The sequence below is a fragment of the Abramis brama genome (assembly GCF_963993115.1).
Source record: "Abramis brama genome assembly, chromosome: 21".
Classification (NCBI taxonomy): Eukaryota; Metazoa; Chordata; class Actinopteri; order Cypriniformes; family Leuciscidae; genus Abramis; species Abramis brama.
This window is the reverse complement of record NC_139983.1, coordinates 30,833,660-30,853,174: the sequence shown is the minus strand read 5'-3', so window position 1 is coordinate 30,853,174 and position 19,515 is coordinate 30,833,660. Positions and strand designations below refer to the sequence as shown.

Sequence of the window (19,515 nt, the reverse complement as noted above, 5' to 3'; positions counted from 1 at the left end):
TCTTCATGATTTCACACAGGACAGACATTTGTAGCTATGGAGGCGTTGGTATAGACGTTCCCATAGCGTCAAACTCGACGCAACGCGAGTTCCCTTGAAAGGGAACGCTCCGGTTACGACTGTAACCTCGGTTCCCTGAAGAGGGAACGAGCGTTGCGTCACCTTGCCATATCTCCTTCATGCCTGTCAGCACGACTTCAGACCTTACTAAGCTGTTGTTTCCTGCTTCAGGCCGGCTTTTATAGCTTCCTGGTACGTGACGTCACCCGCCTCTGACGTCCCGCTACACCATTGGACTGATTTTACATGTGCTTCAAGACGTCATCACGCAAAGCGTTCCCATAGCGTCAAACTCGACGCAACGCTCGTTCCCTCTTCAGGGAACCGAGGTTACAGTCGTAACCGGAGCGTTTTTTCATTAGAAATGTAATCGAGTTAAAGTAAAAGATCTTAAAGTGCTCTCAACAGATGGGTTCACCCTCACTGTTGGTGGGGTTGAGCAGAATGTCCATGCAGCCCCTATAGCTACCATTTCAGGTGATAACCTTTCAGCTCACATGGCACACAGTTTGTATTTTGTTTTCTTTGAACCCAAAGGATTTACTACCTCAAATTCATCCTCATAAAAATGCAGTCGTAATGCATTTGGATATTCTCTAAAGAAAGGATGCTCTTTATAGTACAATCCATCACAAAAGTCAGTTAAGACCTGTTCATCTAGACTATGTCATCCCATACATCCTCATGGGAACAATATTTTTTTAAAACATCAGAAATGGGAACATAGGAGAAGCTACCTATTTTATGTCCAGTAGACCCTCTTAAAGTGTATTGAACTGGTTCAGTCAAGTCTAACACCGACTTACAGTATTCTTTCAATTTGAACTGAGAAGAGAACTCTTTTGATGCTTCCTCAAAAAAATCATTGGACTGTAAAACCTGCTGAAGTTCAGGACATCCTTTGACATCAAAACCATTTTCTTTAAGATGATAAGATAAAAATTCATCGTAATTCTCCTTTAAAAAAAAAACAAAATAGAAAGTTTACATCACTAAGTATTTCTTGCTGAACAGATTCTGGTAAATTGTTTTTTTCCCTGCATTTTAGGATGAAGCTACAAAGATTATTTTTAAAGTTATATAAAAGTTTATCCATACAAGGTGGGGTTTGGACATCTGCATCATTATCACACATAACATGCTCATGTTCATCTTCAAAAGCAGGGTTTTCACTAGCAGGCTCCTCACTAGCAGGATCACCAGTAGGTAAAATGCAAGCTCTATGTTTTCTATAAACATGACATCTGAAAGATGGAAAAAGTGGATTGGCAGTCATTGAGTCCACATGTGATCAAGAAGCCTACCTCATGGACATGAGTTAGTCCCACATGTTGGACCAACTTCATGAGAGTGAAAGTTTTTCTTTGGCACTTAGGGCACTGGTGTACACGAGGGTGTAAACGAGGCATTTAGAAGAGGAGGTTTATAACTCTGGTTACAGTCGTCGGCAGAGGCCGGTCTCCCTTCACATTAATTTTCGCAATACATCGCTGGAGGAAGGTCAGATTGTTCTTGTTTTTGGGTTGGTATTCAAGATTGAAAACAAAATATGAATAAAACAATGAGATCGTGGCTTCCTACCTTCATGCCTTCACACACCTCGACCCTGTCTACCTTCAGGGAACAGGAGCTTCGTCCCCCAAATGTGGACTTCCAGTCTTCTTGGGTCACCTGAACGCATAAGTAGCTGCTACCCCAGAGGATTGTGTACCCTGTCACTTGAAAAGTACTTCTTAGTATCCCACAGGAAGTGTACCCTTTGACTTGAATAAGGTACTTTTTTGTACCCTACAGGATGTGTACCTGAAAGGTACTTCTTAGTACCCCATGGGAACACGATAGGACCTTTAATGGTACATTTGTGAATGTTGTACCTTAACTATTACTTTATATATGACAATGTATCTTTTCAAAGGGTACCTATATGTACCTTTCACCATGCATATTTCATTGTGTACCCCTTTTCTTTGGAAAGGTACTTTTTGGTACTCAGCTGGATACATGTTTGTACCTTTGCTGGCATATTTGTGAAATTTGTACCTTAAAGTACTTAATTGTACCCTCACTGTACCTTTATTTCTGAGAGTGATAAACATTGGAGATCGGGACAACTCCAGTGAATATTTCTGAGGTTGAGATTGTGACTGAAGGAAAGCTATTAAACATTTCACATTTCCACAATTATTGCATGGGGAACACACATACGGCGAGGTACTCTGTTAGAAGAATATCTTGTTTTGTTATATGAAATATATGAAAAAACAACAACAACAAAGTAATTGTTATGGAATCACAGACTCAAGACAGGTTTTTAGTGGAGAAACTGAGATATTTTATAACAGCAATGAACAATAGGAAATGCAGGTACAAATCAGAGTTATTGCAGTATAGGGATGATGAATGGATGAGTTCACTGCCTTTGCAGGTGATGAAGGAGATCGTGGACCGGGGCTGTACACACCTCGTATATAACACTGGTGGTGAGTAGGTAATCTTCAAACGAAAACAACACTGGAGGCACAATGGAGATGCGAACACACTGGAAAACACAGGAGAATCACAGAGTAACATCAGAGCTTTGGAACACTGGTAAGTTTTCTCATAAACGAGACCGGACAATGGAATCTGAAAACTGAAAAATGCAGCCTTCGAGGAACTTTCCAAGGTATGAAGGCATCAATACATGTCCGAATACAAAAATAGCTTCACTTCCAGTCTCATAAGATATCTTCATCTGATCGATTTTTGAAATCAGTATAGATGTATCCTTCCCTGCCTTTGATATCCCACAATCCTGTGCTTTCCATTCTGTGACAGTTGAGCTAAAGAATTAAGATGTCATCCGAAAGTTGTCAGAACCATGAAGGACACCCTTTTTAATCTTGCTTATTTATTGGGAAAATCGTATTAAATCTAAAATGATATAGCCTCCCATTCATTAACAATCATATAAACATTCACCACACTATCTAGTCAGCTTGCTTATGATTCTGGAATTTCTGGTAGGCTAAACACGACTTGAGAGAGCGTTCATGTTAAATTTTTAACTAAGAAACTCGTATTTATGATAATTTCGATAACACGTGAAGGCAGCATAATACCATTTAAAATACAGATAGCTATTCTGTAATTAATATTATATTATATTATATTATATTATGCATTATATTATGCTAACCACAACAATTTCTTATTTGGAAAATTAAAATACTGTCTAATGTATTAAACAACATATCTGAATTTAAAACATATTACATACTGTATTGAACATATTTCATAGCTTTTCAGTAAGTGTCAAGAATACTCAGACACAAGAACGAGATGATAAGTTGAATACACACAATGGTAAGTTTATTGACACTGCAGGAACTATGGTAAGCAGATGAGTAATGGCAGCGATATAATATAATACAATAATTATTCTCAAAATATTATACATTTTGGACAGAATTTGTAAGAAATCATTGTAATTTACAACCGTTTTGAACGAGGTGTTTGTAATGTTCAAAACCAGAGAAAACGCTATGCAGTTGGGCATTTGGCTCAAATTCTTATTGTTTCTGGATTCAACTTCATACGACAACTAGTGTCCCTTTTACATCTGAAATATCATTTTAGTCCTTACGCTACTTGTTCTACTTCTGTTCCTGTGGCTCAAACAGTATGGCACTAGCAGTGTCAGTGTCATGTGATCAATCCCAGGGAATACATGAACTTGGAAGCATGAAATATCTTGAAGTCGTTTTGACAAATGTATAAATGTATAATGCCAAGCCCCTGAAAAGGGCTCAGGCAACAAGTGAGCGATTACCAAACAACACAACAGTTCCATCTAGTGTTTGGTTTCAAAGGCTAAAAGAAGAGCTCATTTTCACTGGATAATGTTGCTGCATTTTATTTGTACATGTATGCATGTGCTGTCTCTTTAATGTTTAATGCTCCAAGGTCAGAAAAGAAAATAGATTTCTACTGGCAAAATAGGTCTGGTCTATGTCAAGGTGTGTTTTAACTAATTTAAAGGTTTAGATGCTAATGGAGGAATCAAGCGACGTTCAAGGACTTGGTATATAATTAAAATAAATGTTTAATGTTAGTGTAGTCAGCATTCCCCAAACTGGAGGTCAAATGCTAATCGCTGAATGAGGTCTACTTTCTCATTAGCTATAAAAAATTTAAAATAAAGCATAATTCATCTTTCAACAATGTTGCATACCATTTTCAGAATAAGGAACAGAAATTCAAATTAAATTATGTAACGTTTTGCATTCTACCATTGCAATTTTATTGACAGTAGTGGTGACTTCAAAATTATTCTTGAAAGACTAAGAGTTATGGCTTTCTTGGTATTCCAAGTTTATATTTTGTGGATGATATAAAAAAAAACGGTCATATCTTAATTGTAAAATTTATTATCCAAACAACGAGAAATTACATTGAAAATACAATAAATGAAGTAGTAATTGTGAGAACAAAAGGCACATTTAAAATACCAAAACACATAATGTGTTTAATAAATTGTAACGGTGACAACAATAGTGTGCAAAAACTGCAATAAGGCTTTCAGAAGGCAATATCAGTGCCTGGAATAAGTAACATTTTTCATTTCTTTGTTGATTTTACATCATGCCAACAGTCATTGGCTCACATTCAAGCACTGTTCAATCAATATCCATTTTACATTTGCACTGCAGTGTTTGGCACTTTGGACCTTTCAGCTTGAAGTCCAGGGCAGTCAGAAGCCTGTGAGCATTAGACATCAGCCATCACTATATTATGAAGGAGAAGAGGTCAATTGAAGTGATATTTAATGTTTTCAGACCTGTTCTCTTATGAACCCTTAAATGTTTTTATCACCATGCTGCAGCATCCACTAAGAACAGATACTAAGCATATTTTTATATATTTCTAAGTACTTATATTTATTTTCTGTCCTCGGATTTTAGTTTTGCTTTTAATTATTTAATTTGATGGTATTTGCTAGTGAGCTTTGTTTCCCCCCAATGAAAAGACTAGCTTAGATGGTTTTCAAAAACATCAGATTATATATAAATACTAAAATATTTTCTAATATTAACGTTGGTCCTGAAGCTCTTGCCTGATCATAACCCTTCTTTTTCCAGTGATATTCCTCTGATCTTTTCTCTTCTGTAATGTCTCCCAGCCATCTCTTTTTCTACAGTCTTTCTTCAAATCTCACTCTCTCTCATCCCCCATCATGAGTGGACATGCCCCCTACTGCTGATTGGCTACAAGTGTGTTTTGGTGCTCTGTGGCCAATCCACTTAGTTTATTCTCCTATTTACACAGCCACTATACAAACACAATGTTGTTTTTTTTTCAGCACTCACACAGAACATCCTTGTTTAGAACCACTTTTTTGTCATCTGCTTCCCTTTTTCAACATTTTTTAAATCAGCAAACCAGTGCATTTTATCAGACACTGTATTAACCATGGTTTATTTTTGCAGTTTTTTCCATGTCTTCATTTATTATCATCTACACATCCAAAATAGCATACTGTCTTGAGTAAGTACTTATTTTTAATAAGTGTGTGTGTGTGTGTGTGTGTGTGTGTGTTGTGGATGTAATCCGGACATACTATACATTCTAAATAATAAATTACAGTTTTGCTGAGTATACTCTGTGTTCTGTTGTTAATAATTGATAATAATTGATGAATTCGGAAGGAACTACATACTAATCTTATTATTTTGCCTTAGAAAGATATGGGGGAAATGCTAGTAGTTAGCATACAGTCTGGCTGCGTCTTGATGACGTTGTTGGCGTATTTTGGAGAGGGGTGGGGGCTTTTGTTTTGACAACGATGTGTCCCGGAAGTGCTTCGCTCAGACTGCCAACATCACACACTCGGCTAGTTAGCGACCAGTGTGGCGATACTGCGGAAAAGGTGGCAAACTAGAAAAATGTTGCCTATTTAGGAACCAGCCTGTCATCAACCGCGGCCTGAGATCAGAGAAGCAGACCATGACGAGCGTTAACAAATCTGTTCATTTATGTGGTTATTCGCAGACTGATTGTCATGATTTTAGCCCTTGCTAAGCGTGACGTGATTCTGTGTGATTAAAGTTTAGATAATCGATCAGGTCAATGTACTGAGAGCTCCAAAACCGCCTTAACAGCAGATCAGCAGTGGATGTTCGTTTGTAATCGTGTGATTTGTAAAGGTAGATGCAAACAACTTATTATTAGCTAATCGGCTAATACACTGACTGGCACCAAACATCGACCGATTGCACAGGATTTGTTGTTAAACTCCTGGATCTCCAGCAGAAATGGATGACTTCAGCTCCATCAGTCTGCTGTCTCTGTCTATGCTAGTCGGTTGTTATGTGGCTGGAACTATTCCCTTGGCTGTTAACTTCTCTGAGGTGAGCTTGAACCCGAGTTGTCCACGTCTACAGTAGTTTATTTAGGACAGGTGTGTTCAATATTCAGTGTGAGCTTCGGGGTGTTTGGTTCTCTGCAGAAGAAGATGTGTTTGAAAATGCAGACATCTATAATGTGCGGTGCTGAGGTTTTCAGAAACAGGTTTGAGATTTGCATTGATCTTCAAATGCTCGAGCAACCCCGATTTAACGTAAGCTTCCAAGGGCAAATGGTCTTATAAGCTTGAATGTTATATCAACCTAAAGTTTGTATTGTGTAGACACGAGCTGTTTAACCTGCCACCCACGCCTGTTTTGTCTTAAAATGCAGTTCAGGATGATTTTCTGGACAAGTTAATTTTATGGTTTATCATCCATCCAACGTGTTGTTTTAGTTGCTAATACAGATAACTAAAAAGCGGGAGGCTGATAAAATGCTTATGTGAGTTTATACAGTATAAATAGCAGTAGAATGTGCTCGTACACTGAAATTATTATTATTATTATTATTTTTTCATATAATAATTTGCTACTATTATTTTAATAGGTACACTACTATTTAGAACGGGTCGTTAACCCAAAAATGAAAATTCTGTAATTTACTCGCGCGCATGTCGTTCCAAAACCCTAATACTTTCTTTCATCTTTGGAACACACCTGAAGATTTTTTTTTTTTTTTGATGAAATCTGAGAGTTTTCTGTCCCTCCATTGACAGCTACGCAACTACACTTTGACGCTTCAAAAAGTTCACAAAGAGATCGTGAAAATAATCCATATGATTTGAGTGGTTTAGTCCAAATTTTCTGAAGAGACACGATTGGTTCATATGATGAACAGTTTTAATGTAGTCTTTTATTTACACAAACATTCATCAACGAACATAAACAGAAGCTGAAATGCGCTGCGTCACACGAGAATGAACCTCATTGGTTCTTGCTGAAGCTCAAACATGATGCGTAACATGAGAATGAACCTCATTGGTTCTTGCTGAGGCTCAAACGTGATGCGTAACATGCGAATGAATCTCATTGGTTCTTGCTGAAGCTCAAACGTGCTGCGTAACATGAGAATGAACCTCATTGGTTCTTGCTGAAGCTCAAACATGATGCGTAACACGAGAATGAACCTCATTGGTTCTTGTTGAAGCTCAAACGTGATGCGTAACATGCGAATGAATCTCATTGGTTCTTGCTGAAGCTCAAACGTGCTGCGTAACATGAGAATGAACCTCATTGGTTCTTGCTGAAGCTCAAACGTGCTGCGTAATAGGGCTGGGACGGTATGGATTTTTTCTTACCGCGGTTGAAAAGCAAGAAATTCCCGCGGTATAGCGGTAAACCGCTTTTTTTGTGGACCCAGATGAAGTTTAGGCTCAAATGAAGTTTATAATTCAGAAATGTGATTGTACCTGCATGCCTCTTCTGATTAATATATTTTCATGATGTCCAGGTTATTGACAATGTCAACCTCACACCTAAATACATAAAGTAGAGCCCATTGGTTAGTCATGCTTACTGATTCTGCGATTCCTCTCCTGTCTGCAGGAGAAGCTGAAGTTGGTGACGGTGTTGGGAGCTGGGCTGTTGTGTGGCACTGCACTGGCTGTCATTATTCCAGAGGGAGTTCATGCCCTCTATGAGGAAATGCTGGAAGGTGACATTCAAGTTCACACTTCAGTTAATGCATTGATTCCTTTTCTTAATAATGCAGAATGAATATATATATCAAAGTTTTGGGCTGAGCTCTCCATGCGTAAATCCTAAACTGATAGCTAGAAGTTTATGTTTGGTAGACATGCTACTTTAGATTGTAAAGCTACTAGCTACTCATAATTTAGAGTAGTTAAACTATAGTTTAATAAAAACCTTTTTTTTATTGCTTCACTTTATACTAACAAAAAGTTTCTGGTTATTTTCTAGTTATCTATATCATTAAATGCATGTGATTTATAGAAATTCTAATTGAATTAGACCTGTATTATTTCTGGCACAAAACAGCAAGGATTTTTAAATTAATTTTAAAGAATTATATGTAAGAAATTTCATGTATTATCACTTTTTTATTGGCAATGTGTGAACAGCATGTAATGAAACTTAAAAAACAAGACCTTCCCGACTTCGTAGGTTGTCTATGGAAGCCTGTAGACTCATTTTTATGTGAAGGAACATCAAAAGTATGTGACGTTTACGTGTGCTCCCGAGAGCCTCTCTTCTGTTCAATGACACATGAAATAAGTGCTTATACAATGTTCAGGATAATGCCGAAATAAATAAACTTTCTTTGCATAACATATTGACATGAAATGTCTATGTTATGCAAAGAAAATGGCTTCATTCAAACTATAGTCTCATGCAGCCAGATCTTTACAGTCTATAGTCTCAAATATACTTTATAATCAATCATATCAGTGTAATTTTTATTATCTCATCTGTCAACATGATGCCGGTGAATAGCTGGTGCAAACATTTCATCAGCTCTATGATCAGATGCTTTCTTAAAGGGATAGTTCACCCAAAAATGAAAAATGTATCCTCATTTACTCACCCTCAAGTTGTTCCAAATTTGTATGAGTTTTTTTCTTTTGATATTTTGAAGAATGTTGGTAGCCAGACAGTTTATTGTATTTAAAATATTCAAAAAATATTTTTAGGTGACCTATCCCTTTAAAATATTGTAGCATTTAGCTGCACCACTAATTCACCATAACTGTAGTTAAGTTAGTAGTTCCCAACTCCTCATGTGTCATCACTGATGTTACGTATGAACGACTTCTAAAGCTGTACTGGTTCCTGTTTTGGTGTAGGTGGGCACCACCATGGCCATGGGCAGGTGGAAGCAGAGGTTTCTGATCCGAAGGTTGCAGAAGGAGTGGTGGGACCCAGCAGTGAACACAGCCACAGTCACGAGCAGCTCCACGCTTATATCGGCGTCTCTCTGGTGCTGGGCTTCGTCTTCATGCTGTTGGTGGATCAGATCGGCAGTGCTCACATGCACAACAGTGATGGTCCGTGTTGACAAATTACAGTGGTTTACACTGATGGCATAATGTGTCTGAAACCGTTCTCTCCACACTTTTAGATCCAGAAGCAGCGAGGACTGCTAGCTCTAAAGTCACCACTACGCTTGGCTTGGTCGTCCATGCTGCAGGTAAAACTGATTGAAAAAACTGGTAATGATACATCTTTAATTGAGATATCCAAATGTGTTCTATGTAGTGTGTTATTTTGGTAGCTTCAGATTGTAATTTTGTCATATTTGTAATGCTGTACACTACCGGTCAAAGGTTTGGGAATTATTTTTATTTTTTCTGTTTTAAAAATAACTGGTTTCTATTTGAATACATGTTAGATGTTATGCACTTCAAGGCTGCGTTTATTTGATCAAAAAAATTAAAAAATACTAATATTCTGAAACATGTGATAGTTTATATTAAATAACTGTTTTCTGGGTTTATATACCATTACTCCATTCTTGAATAATATATATAAAATACTGATTTGGTTCTCAGTTGTTAACAAATAAATTGGTGCTCAATTATTAATATTGATATCAACTACCAGTTTTGGCTGCTTAATAAGATTACTGTTTTTAACATTGATAATAAAAATAATTATTTCTTGAGCAACAAATCAGCATATTAGATTGATTTCTGAAGGATCATGTGACACTGAAGTAATGATGCTGATAATCAGCTTTGCCTTCACAGGAAAAATTATATATTTCAAAATATTTTTCTCTTTCAACTCTTTTAAATTGTAATAATATTTCATTCTTTACTTTATTTTAATCAAATAAATGCAGCCTTGGTGAGCATAAGAGACTTCTTTGAAAAACATGAAAAAATCGTAATTATTCCAATCTTTTGACCAGGAGTGTATATTCTGTGTTCTGTTAAATCTGACCAATAATCATATTTGATTTATCTGTGGCTCCAGCTGATGGTGTTGCTCTCGGAGCGGCTGCATCCACGTCTCAGACCAGCGTCCAGCTCATTGTATTTGTGGCCATTATGTTGCATAAGGTACAGTCAACCTTAATGAATTAATGCACTTCTACTCTAGCTTGTGTATTTCTCTAGTGTTCTGTGATTATAGTTATGATAACTCGTTGGTGCTGTTTCTCATTTGAATCGATTTGTTTAGAAAGACCTGCTGAATGTTTCCAAATAAATTCTCCAAATATTTCAGAACGTAAACACAATATATTATAAATGAGTAAAAAGCAAAATCGCATGACGGCTAAGTCTCCAGTGTCACATGATCCTTCAGAAATCATTCTAATATGCTGATTTGGTGCAAAAGAATTATTATTTATAATTCTTTGATAAATTGAAGTTTCAAAAGAACAGTATATGTGGAATAGATATTTTTTTAACAATATCTAACAATTTTTTTGACAAAGTTAAACACTTTACTCTCATATTGATCAATTTAAAGCATCCTTGCTTAAAGTTATTCTTTTTTTTTGAACAACAACAAAAAATCTTATTGACTGGCTATAAATCAATACAGCTATATTTTACGTGATTTTTTTAAAAAAAATGTATGAACTGTGTAGCTTTATGAATGTGTTTCTTATGCATTGAAAATGCAATTTTTTTCATACTGATTTAAATGCAAGTCTTCTATGATGCTTTGTATTGTATTTCAGGCTCCTGCTGCATTTGGACTCGTCTCTTTCCTCATGCATGCGGGTTTAGAAAGAAACCGTATCCGGAAACATCTATTAGTCTTTGCCTTGGCTGCCCCTGTTTTGGCCATGCTCACCTACGTAGGACTCAGTCAGGTATGTTCAAGTATTAAAATAAAACAGACAGTATTTGTAAGCCTTGTTAGTGTCAATTTGATAAAGACAATATCTAAGACAATATCTGCATAACATTTGAACTAGGTTAAAACAAAGACTTTAGATATACAAAGACGCAGTGCACTCATATTACTATGAATGGGAGAATATGGCGGAATAAGTCCTACTACATTCTAAATAAAAGAGCCAATCGCCAGTTAGTAAAGTCATTGGCAGTTTCTCAATATGCGTGTTCTCGTACTACGTCATTATCAACCGTTGAAGTTCAATTCCTATACTCAAGAACGCAAGTAGAGACGCATATAGAACCCGGATGTGTTCTTGATATCGAGGATTCATCGAATGCTGTTGGAAATCCCAGAAGATGCTACGCTAGTTCACCCAAAAATGAAAATTCTGTCATCATTTTCTCACCCTCATTTTGTTCCAAACCTGTATGTGTTTCTTTCTTCTGTTGAACACAAAAGAAGATATTTTGAAGAATGTTGGTAACCAGACAGTTGACTAGCCATTGACTTCCATAGTATATTTCTTCCTAATATGGAAGTCAATGGCTACCATCAACTGTCTGGTTACCAACATTCTTCATTTTTGGGTGAACCATCCCTTTAATTCAGATTCCTGTTGCAAGCTCGCAAATGTGACGGCAAGTAAACATTTGTCATTTTGTTTTGTTTTGTTTAATATTAATAAAGTGATAAAGACCTGGAGTGTTTTAATTTGTCAATGTTGAGATTCTTTTCAATATGCCGAGCACAAGTAACATTAAACACTCATACTCGTTTGCAGAAAAACATGCGGTAAAATAAAACAACATAAAATATGTAAATAGTGACTATAATAATATGAAATAAATGTTTTAATAGGTTATTTTTAATATTACAATTTGCCTCTAAAAAAATTCAGACTCTAATTTAAATATGTGCTGAATTGGCAAATAGTTTTTTTTTAGTATTTGTGCTAACATTTTTGTTTTATGTCTACTAATTACCCCATAATGGCACAATAACTAATAAAACTTCAGATGCTTCACCAGGGTTACATAACAACCATGGAGGCCCACGCTATGTTTTTCAGATTCGCCGCAGGCATCCCACATCCTATCGCCATGGGAACAGCTGAGGTGGCAGAGTGGAGATTACTCACCTCTTGCTCCCCTGCTGTGAAACGCCCCATTTCTCTTTCTTTAGACAGCCTGGAAATCACTGAGATGCAGTGCCATTTCTACCGCTGGGACACCAACGATCATCCCTGTAACAATCATGAATATTTAATGTTCACCAAAAAAACGTCCTAGATTCACCCTTTATCTAAAGGCCCTGATGTGCTTCGAGCGAAATCAAAGAACGAACTGCTGTGACGTCATTTCGGACAAAATCAGGCCAAAACAAAGTTCCAAACTTTGGCAAGCTGTTTCGAACTCCCAAAACAAACTCCAAACGAAGTTCGTTTTGGCCTGATTTTGTTGAAAATGACATCACAGCAGTTCGTTCTTCGGTTTCGCTTGAAGTATCTCAGTGCCTTTATAGTAGAAAATGAAGTTGTACTTATGAAAAAGTGTCAGTAACTCGTTTAATACAGTAAAGCTGCTTGATTTTAAGCAATCTACTGTATAAAGTGTAGGGATGCACGTTATATTGGCCACCATTTTTAATGTTATCATTATCGGCCCAATAAGACATTTCGGTTGATATATTAATGCTGTGGAATAATGGATTATTTCCTTCAGTTGAGACACTTCAGATACGCACTGTTCGCCATGATGGTTTTGAATTGCTTGAAATATGATTGAAATCACTTCAAAAATAAAAATACGGTTAAGTACAACGTGCAGTGCAAGTCTGTCAAATAGGCTACATAAAATCATAATGAGAACATTATATTTATGTGCTTGGGACATGGCTTTTAATAGTGAGACTTTTGTTTTTGTAATCAAGCTCTCAAAAATTATATAAAAATATAGATTTGGATTTATCTGCCGATATATGGGTTATCAGCTTTCAAATAAAACAAATTTTCGGTTATCGTATCGGACTAAATTTTCGAATCTGTGCATCCCTAATAAAGTGCTATATAAATAAACGTGACGTGACTTTACTAGAGTGCCGAATTGCAGAGCTCGTGCAAACATCCACGTTGCTATGATCATATGCATTTCTTATGCTTTATTTAAAAAAATGCTTGCTGTTTTCACAATTTGGTTGTTTATTTTGTTATTTAGAGGAAAGCGTGCAGAACATATTTACATATTCATCTAAACGTCGCTCTCAGCAGTGTTGGCGGCATCGGATGTTTGCTAACATGTTGTCGGGATAATTCCGGTTCGCGTGGCTACGCAGACGCAACAGAAAATTTCTGTATTATAAATTTTTAAGGCCAGACAAGTAGTTTATTGAGGGATGATTTGTAAAGAAGGACTACACGCCTGCGCACATATATATTCAAACGCACATACCTTTGGACTGAACACGTAATGCGCATGTGCGCGACGTCTGTGTTTTCGCGGGTTTGTGTTTTTGAGGTTTGCGCAGAGATAACGGATAATCGTTTGCACCTTCAAAAACCTATTTCAGGGAGTGCGTTCTCGAGACACCAGGCACTGTTATGTGCGGATGGGCGGCTGGAGCGCGTTGAGGGTTTTCCTGCTAGAACCCTAAATTATTAACTAGTGATCTTCGCAACGGAAGTGAATCAATCAATCAAAACTAACTTCAGCTGGACAATAACTTTATTCTAGAGCTGTTGTAAAGCCTAAACAATCTGTTACGGTAATTTCCCATTATCACTGTAAAGCTGCTTTGAAACAATCCATATTGTTAAAAGCGCTATATAAATGAAGGTGACTTGACTTGACTAACAGTATATCGCTGCTCACCTATTTCAAACAAGCAAAGAACAAAAAAGAGCTTCGCCGTGAGTATATCGGGGCCTTAACACTTTTCCTCTTCTTCTATCCAGAGCAGTAAAGAGGCGCTATCTGACGTCAACGCCACCGGTGTGGCCATGCTGTTCTCTGCCGGCACCTTCCTGTACGTGGCTACGGTGCACGTCCTCCCGGAAGTGGGCGGCATGGGCGGCCACAGCCACTCGCCCGGGGCCAGCGCGGGGAAAGGACTGAGCAAAGTGGAGGTTGGAGCTCTGGTTCTCGGCTGTCTGATACCTCTAGTGCTGTCCATCGGACACCAGCACTAGTGTTCTTCACTTCAAGCCACAGGTCGGAAACGTGCGAATTGAACTCTGAACAGCTTTGGCCAAACAACACCCTCACAGAAGTGGTTTGAATCATGCCTCTGTCAGTTTATTCAAGTCGGTGGTTGGAGTGAGCGCAGGAACTTTGCAGTCGGGAATGGGATTTGAGGACATCAGGAATGGGCTGCCCTGCTGCTCCACAAAACACTGTGACTGACAGCTTACGATGACCATACACAAATAAAAGCGATCAAGTGTCCAACTCTTCATTTAATTTCTTCTTTCTTCAGTGGTGCTTGTTTAAAAGAATCTTTTGTGGTTGGGTAGTCATGTTTGCTTTAAATTTGCTATTCTTTTGGTTTTTGTATATGGAATATGTTCATGGGTCTTTGATAAATGATGAACTTGCACAGTTGTGCTCATTTACAAAAATTAAAAAAGTTTTGATACTTTACAAACATATTAAAATTCATTGGCCCAGAGTAATTACTTTAAGCTTATTTACCCCCTTTTTGCACAAATCATAATAATGAGATGACAGTATTCCATTAATATGATTAATATGGGAACATACACTGGGCTACTTGGTTACTGCTAAATTTAAACTAGTTTCATCATGTATATGGTAATTTGACAAATATGAAATGTTTCTTTTTCAAATGTCCAAAGGTTTAGCGGATGAACACATTGTTCTGTTGAGTTCAGTGCATGTACAGCATTATTATTTGACTATTATTGGATCCTGATTGGTTGTTTAATCCTGGAAAAAGGATCTCATTGGTCAGTCAGATGTTTTGTACTGTGATGCTTGCTCAGAGCAGAGCCTGTGTACTGTAAATATGTATTCTCTGTATAAATGACAAAAAAAGACCCTGTTTGACACCATGTTCCCCAGAGTAGTTTTTAGTCTCATTTTAGCTTCTGTAATCGGTGGGAGAGAAAGATCGTTTTTAAATTAATGACATTAAAGGTCCATTTTTGTTCTTTGTCTTAACCGAAGGGAATTTGAGGTCAGTTGGGAAGATTATATGGTGGATTTCTGTTTTGGCAACCTGAAGGTTTTGCACTTGATGAAGAAGTGATCCTTGAGCTGGAACGCTGCTGTGTTCATCACCAAGCTATTTTTAAGGTTGCCTCTGAAGCTTGAATAGGAAAGCATTAAGAGGTAAACTGGGACTCCAGCAACATCCTGGTCCTGGTTTACAAAGTGTTGGATTCTTGCTCTGAAAAATGATAGTTAAAGTCTATGTGAAAGCTGTGTTTTAATGCATTTAGCTCTCTAGCGCCCTCATCTTACTATAGTGCAAAAGTGCAGCATCAATCTCAAATTGTGGAAGATATACAGACGAAAGAGACTTCACGCTGATTTGTAGATATGACTCCTCTGAAAGGGAAAATGCGAATCTTAAAATGACCTCCTCGAGACTTGGCACGGATATGTAATTTAACTGAATTTTGATTGGTTAGGTGAAATTTTGTGCCATATTGACTTATTTTGATTGATTCTTCTCCTACAGCTCAGCTGTTGCAGAGTCTAGGAAGAGTGATTGTATTGGGGTAGAGATTTTACAATGAAGCGGAACATGATGAATTCAGTTTTGGGGCTTTTATGTGATCATTCCACAAGAGGAGTATGCCTTATTTTTCTCGCAATTGTTTAACTTAAAATGGTTGCAAAAGTCTTTGTTCATGATTTGAATAAACTTATTTTCTTTTTTAATGGATGCAAGTCGTACTACGTACCTTATTTTGCCTGTCTAAGAACATTTGGAATTGCATTGAGAAATATTTTCACTTTGTGAATTAATAAAGCAAATAAATGAGCAATGAGTAATCATTTAAAAAACAATTTTGCAATTTAATTCTCATTTATTTGTCTAGTGCTTTTCACACAGTTACTGTCTGGTAATTAAGAACAGGCACACATTATGGATTTTGACAGCAATCTGGGACATTTTTCAACATTTTTAACTTTTAGTGATTTCACATTGAAGTTCAGAAATATATATTACTCCAGTTTTGATTAGACTATTAGCTGAAATAAAATAATATAATATTTGAGCATTATTATTTGAGTAGGAGTGTGATATGGCTCTATATCAGCACGTCTGTGATTAGGCCATAAGCATTATAAGTTATTTAAAGAAGTTTGCACGATAGTTAATAAACAAGAAAACAATTCAGTCAAAAGTTCAAAAGCAGCATTAGTTAGTACAGGATTTAAGTTAAAGGTTATGCCCCTTTTTAAGTTTTATCTCAAAATACCCCATAGATCATTTATTACACCATGTTGTAAATGGCCATTTTTGAGTGTAAGGAAAAACATGTTGTTTTCGTGCATGTATCTTTAAATGCAAATGAGCTGCTGCTTCCCACCACACTTTCCAGAAGTGGGCGGAGCCTTTACAGCTCGTGCCTCAGATTGATACTCTTCCAAAAACTAACAAAGCATCTGTTTGGTTTTGATTATATTCTCTATTGCGTCACTCTCACGTGACATTCTTCATCATCATGAAAGTTTATTATCTGCATGCGTTTTAAAGCCATATCAGTCTAAACTTCTGATATATGGTTTTCTGAGCGCACACATCCGAAGCACACACCGAAAGCTGGCTGTCAGAGGATGCGTCCAGTGAGTATTAAACTAGTTCTCTTACACGTCTTATTGGGCTTATTCTGTCAAATACACACAATGTTATGTCCAAGCACCAAAGTTCACAAACACACAGTGGGTTATGTCTGTGAACGTAAACAGCAAGTATAAAAGTTGCATGTGTATGTTAGATCTTTAATAAAATGAAAGCAGCGTAATTTACAGTACCTATGCTGTTAACATGAATCAAGCAACAAAGAAAAACAGAAAATCACTCACTGCTCTTGACTGAATAACTTATAGCTTTAATAAGGATACATTTCTTACTTGAATGCTGCTGTTAAATGTTTTGGCGAGGAGATAAACATGGCGGATGGTGTACACCTCACTGAGGGCGGAGTCTATGCTAATAAGGCAGAGTCCATCCGCAGTCGTGGGTGGGGCCTAATATTTGTGACATCACAAAAACTAGAATCTACAAATGCCTTGTTCTGAGACACTGTTTATGATTTATGGGGATTTAAAAAGAGGAGTGGGTGGATTTTTACCATTATGGGTGGTTGTGTACACACACTGGCAACACACAAACAACACATTTCCAAATAGGCTCAATGTCTACATATAAACCGGTCGCGTATTTGAGGTCTAAACAGCTACATTCTAGCCTAAAAAAACTCTTAAAACTACATTTCTTGACAATAACAGAAGTATTTTTAAAATGATAGTGGGTTTTTTCTTCTGCCATTGACGCTCGCTGTGAGAAATGCAGCCAGTATAGATCCGGCAGAAACAAGCGGAGTGATACAAATTGTGAAACGTTTTCTGTGTGATAGGCTATTAGTATAAAAAATAGACTTGGATGTTCAAGTCATTTCAACTTAAATCACATTATAAATACACTTAAAAAATGAGTTGAATCTTGTATAACTAAAAACAAATGCAAATTTCTTAACTTAATTTGATGAGCTAAATCAGTGTAAAAACATGTTGTCAACATATTGATCATATAATTTTTTTTACAGAATATCAGATTCAAGAACCAGACCTGCTGTATAATATAATATAATATAATATAATATAATATAATATAATATAATATAATATAATATAATATAATATAATATAATACAATACAATACAAAATAAAATCCAAACAGTGAAAAATAATGTGAAAATAATTTATATCAATTACACAAATTACAACTCAAGTATACAAGTCATGCCTGTGTTGTGGCATAATTTCCATATATAATAATATTATAAGCATCTGCTAAATGCATACTTGTAGTGTGAAATGACATACAACACAATATAACAAAGTACACTATTAAGTTTCCTGCTTTTAAATCCCACATATGCCTGCTTTACAGTCAATGTGAATTTTGCTTTTCAAATTGAAATTATTCTCTGTGGTAATCGACAGCATCTGTGACTTACATTTTAACTTGCTTTAAACCAAGAACATTCCTTTAAGATGTATGGTACTATGCAAATAACAAGGTTTAAGCTGTAAACCTTTAGTCCATGTGTAAAGTCACAGATTAAGTGTTATTAAATATAAATCCACTGCATATTAAAGCTGTGTTAACTGTCTAGGATACATAATCCCTGATCCATTAGCAAACTACATGCTCATACACATATGTTCAATGGTGGATAAGATGGAACGCTGTAAACATGGCAGATTTACGAGCATATAGATCCATAATGTGTTTGATAAAGTTGTTTGAAAAAGGAATTACATCTGTATTCATAACACTTACACACACAAACACACCAAATGGCTCTTTAGCCGATTAATCTGTCTGTGAAATTGGACAGATTGCTCTATTATGTAAGAAGAACAATGTCTAAAATCTCCTTTCCCCACCTGTCTAAGGTTATATATGGTAAATATAAGAAAATTTGTCCCTGTGGACTTTTAGAAAATAAACTTGTTAAAACATATGCTAAAAATATTTAAAATATTTTACTTCTCTTTCTAGTTTGCCCACCTGTCCAACAATGGATATACGTTAATCAGCATATTATAATTATTTCTGAAGGATCATGTGACACTGAAGACTGGAGTAATGATGATAATGAAAATTAAGCTTTGATCACAGAGAAAACAGTTATTTTAAATTGGAATATTTCCCAATATTACTATTTTTTGTGTTATTAATCAAATAAATGCAGCCATGGTCAGAATAAGAGACTTTTGAACGGCAGTGTGTGTGTGTGTGTGTGTGTGTGTGTGTGTGTGTGTGTGTGTGTGTGTGTGTGTGTGTGTGTCTGTGTGTGCGTGCATGCGCGTGCGTGCGTGCGTGTGCATATATATATATATATATATATATATATATATATATATATATATATATATAAGTTCCAACGTCATAAGTGAGATAATCCATAAAGTAATAGCATTTCCCTTCAAAATACTGCATTGACGTCCTTCAGATTAAAAAAAAAACACTCATTCCTAAAGCCTCTTGGTCTAA

General features: G+C 36.5%; 1 protein-coding gene across 1 annotated transcript; it reads left to right on the top strand.

Moving 5' to 3' along the window:
• The first annotated feature begins 5,886 nt into the window (after positions 1 to 5,886).
• On the top strand, positions 5,887 to 16,166 carry slc39a9 (solute carrier family 39 member 9). The gene is made up of 7 exons (XM_084097567.1): positions 5,887 to 6,449; positions 7,992 to 8,100; positions 9,251 to 9,451; positions 9,526 to 9,594; positions 10,383 to 10,468; positions 11,098 to 11,232; positions 14,212 to 16,166. Exons 1-7 carry the CDS (start codon positions 6,354 to 6,356, stop codon positions 14,443 to 14,445), a joined length of 930 nt encoding a protein of 309 aa, XP_083953693.1. The 5' UTR covers positions 5,887 to 6,353; the 3' UTR covers positions 14,446 to 16,166.
• Positions 16,167 to 19,515: the final 3,349 nt, after the last annotated feature.